General features: G+C 38.6%; 1 protein-coding gene across 4 annotated transcripts in view; it reads left to right on the forward strand.

The window, feature by feature from the left end:
• Positions 1 to 3,645, forward strand: part of LOC107081950 (CREB3 regulatory factor-like) — a 59,559-nt gene that overhangs the window by 53,765 nt on the left and 2,149 nt on the right. For all 4 annotated transcript variants that reach the window (XM_015370335.1, XM_015370337.1, XM_015370336.1 and 1 more), the window contains one exon: positions 3,323 to 3,451. In XM_015370335.1, coding sequence (XP_015225821.1) covers positions 3,323 to 3,451 — 129 coding nt within the window. The remainder of the gene's footprint in view (positions 1 to 3,322; positions 3,452 to 3,645) is intronic.

The following is a 3,645-nucleotide window of genomic DNA, read 5'->3' on the forward strand; positions in this document are numbered from 1 at the left end:
ATATATATATATATATATATATATATATATATATATATATATATATATATATATATATATATATAGTAATCACTTCATCTGGACCAAAATGAAGAGCAAGTTAATGAAGTGGTTTAGACAGATAACCAGTAACAAGAGACATAGAAATGAACTGAGGGCCTGATGAATACTGACAAACGAATGAAAACTCTTCCACATGACAAGAGACAAGATTAGATGTAACAGCCACGATTTGTTGTTTTAGCTGTGTATCCAGACAGAGGCGGCATTTTAGGAAAGCATAAATCATTATTTTTTTTAAACTGGGTCCTAGAATAAAAAAACAAAACAAAAAAAAAAACAACAGATATTACCGGCTTCATGTCTGAGAGTTTTCTTGCAGGCTGCTTTTTTTATGACGACATTGTAGCTCAATCTACCTATTTAACCAAGCATTGTCTCCGCATGCCCAGTGGTTTGTAGTCATCCTGTGATAGTGTCACAACGCCACCAAGGGACCTGGCATGTGGACTACAGCGCTGTCATTGTTGACATGTTGGTCTTTGAGTGGACCTGGCCTACGAACGTCCACCTTAATCACTATATAGCCGTTACATCATTCTATACGAGTGTCCATTCGTCTAGTGGATGAAAAAGTAGTGAACTTGAGATTTCCCACAATGCACCTTGAAAAGTAGTAATCATCAGTGATCACTAGATGAGCAGTAATATACCAGAATGCTTTGCGAGGAGAGCTCTCCTTGCAAAGCATCATTGGATTTGTTGTGCCAGCAATAAGTAACAAAGATTGCAGAAGATCCGCGCGGTGGAGGCAGAGTTACGTCACCAACGGGGAGCAAAAAGTAGTGATCATCTGTCCGGTCAGTTAACTGAGTTCACTATATAGTCTCCGCTCTATATAGTGATTGAGGGATTTAGGGGTTCGGGCAGACAGTAGGACAAAACCCATAACTAAAGGGTAAAACAGGTGCAAATGGCAGAACAATTAAAGAAACACAGGTGCATAGAAATAACAAATTTAAAGGAAAAATCCAGCCAGTAAGGAATAATCATCTGGATCATTATCTATACCTAAAACTAATAAGTTTGAGGTGATTAAATGAATTTAGCGTTAATCATAAAAAAAAAATAAAATAAAAACAATCATTTTCGTCACGATCACTGAGTCTGGAAGCGACCATTTTTGCCCTAATATAGTAACAACTCACTCCTGACATCCTGCGATAAGCCTAGCGCCATTCTCCCCGCTTTACAAGCAAAATCAATGGGAACTACTAGACACATCTGCAATCAACAACAATTATTGAAGATTTCCAGAGGACTTCACCATTGAAATTCACCAGGGCTATAGTGAAACTGACAATGGCCACGTGCATGGTGGTTGGGTGTTGGAATACATCGGGTAAAATAAAAAAAAACAAACAAAAAAAATAGTTATTTTACCTTTCTGATTCCTGATCCTCCACGGACGGGTTGGTCGTTGGATCGCCAACTTGAAGAGGGAGGATTTGCCATCGAACTTCTGGCCAGAGAAAAAACTCGTAATATGTAGCCAACATTTGGAAGAAGAATGTTTTCAAGATGACTTGGATAATAGCGCGTTGTGACAAACACCAGATACAGAACTTGGACTTGATTAACAGCCGATACCGATACCGTGACGTCACAAACCAGTAGGTGGCAGTAGTGTTCTTTGACAGATATGGATGTCTCCAGTAAAGCACATTTAAATGAAAATTACTCTTAATTAAAACACGTCATTTATTGAGTGAGCATAATGTTAGAGGTTGAACTAACAGATTCTGCAGCATGGGAGAATAGTGATAGAATGAAGCAGAATGATGAAATAGGGGTCCCTATGTCCTCCAGCAGTCTAAGCCTATAGCAGCATAACTATAGAGATAGATCAGGATAACCTGAGCCACTCTAAGTATAAGCTTTATCAAAAAGGAAAAAGCAGGAGAGCACAGAGAGGAGCATGAACTCTTGTAGGGATGTATAGAGGGCCTCATTGTTTTGATTCTGTACACTTGAAACTTCCAAAATGAGCTTGAAGAGCAGTTTCTACGAGTATTTATTATGCGTATGGACTTTTAGGAGTCAGTCTCCAGTTTGTTCCACTGGGACTATTTGAATTGTCTGGTATGGAAAATTAAAACATCCTATTCTGATTCTGGTCAGTGAAATCACCAAATAGCAGTTGCTAGAAAGTTCTCAGTAACCACAACACTCTTCAGTGGGGAAGTCGTTGCCACAGGAAGTGGTGTCATATGTAGCTTTCTTTCAAGATCAGTAACGTGTTGAGACGAATTCAGAGGAAAATGAAAGCTTTAGGAAGGTGTTTAAACAGAAACAATCATTTCTAGGTAGGTTTGTTGGCTTTTTGTTCAGGCCGCTGTAAGTGTGTGAAAAGGAGCAGGAAGGTTTCAGAAACATGAGGAGTTTAAGCTGTCCCTAGCTTCATGGTTAGCTTATTAACCACCATTCATGTTCCTTGGGATAATTTAGTGCGGCCCCTGACCTTAACTTAAGAATGATGCACATTTGGACCCCAGGCCAGGTGGCTTTTTATCTTTTCAGGGTATTTTACTGTGAAATTAAAGTAATCTTAAACAGCAACACAAAGCAGGTTTCTTCTTTTAACCATTCCTTCTGCTCTTAGTTTAATCTTATATTAAACAGAACCTGAAACATTTAGCAGCTTTGACTCAAAGCAGATTTTAGCAGACCTGTTAGATAAACTTTGTCAAACGAAGCAAAAGGTTCTTTGAATTCAGAGAATAAACACATATATATGTATATATACCAAACCCAAACATTGTCTTTTGTGGGCCTTTCTTTAAGAAGGAATTTGAGAATAATAAAAAAAAATTATTGTCCAGGTTTAGTTTATTTATAAGAAAAAACTGCATTTATAATTCATAAAATGTGACTCACAGAATTTTAAAGTTGACAGCATCATTCCACCGCAAAGACCACACCTTTACCTGAGCTGCCAACGTTTCCCACCCGAGCGTCTTCCATGTCAGGCCCAGATTGATAGCTCAGTATCTGCCCTCTGATATCTGCTGAGGTCAACTTTAGTTTTTCGCCCCTTCACCAGTTTTAGGAACTTTTTTATAAAAATAATCTCTGTCAGCTCGACTGGGTAATCCTGATGGGCGTCTCGGTGCTGGGAACCCCAGCCAGAATAATGAACTCTAATCATTTCAGGCTTCATGTGGATTCGATGTGATTTTAAGAGTCTTTGAAAGCTGCTTGTCTTCATCTTGACCATCCTTCCCTTTAGAGGCTTGATTTAGCTTTCCTTCCTACTTTGCAGAAAACCTTTTGGGGGCCTTGCTACGGATTAAAGAGGTGATCCGCCGGCGGGTGGAGAGCAGTGAGGAGGAAGATGGAGACGAACGTGGGATGACCCAACGTCTTGAAGACATCCTTAAAGAGTCCAGCGGTGAGACAGAAAGCTTTTAACAGACCTGGCAAATATTATTGAAAGCAAAAAAAAAATGTTTACAAAGGAAAATTATAAGAAATTTATTTTCAGTTAAGAAAAAGGTTTGAGAGTAATTTGTAATATATATGCAAAAGTTCATCCAATATTATATATTTATGGTTTGCTTTGTTAAGCCATCCATCCATCCATCC

This window comes from Cyprinodon variegatus, unplaced genomic scaffold (genome assembly GCF_000732505.1).
Source record: "Cyprinodon variegatus isolate N-32 unplaced genomic scaffold, C_variegatus-1.0 Scaffold45, whole genome shotgun sequence".
Classification (NCBI taxonomy): domain Eukaryota; kingdom Metazoa; phylum Chordata; class Actinopteri; order Cyprinodontiformes; family Cyprinodontidae; genus Cyprinodon; species Cyprinodon variegatus.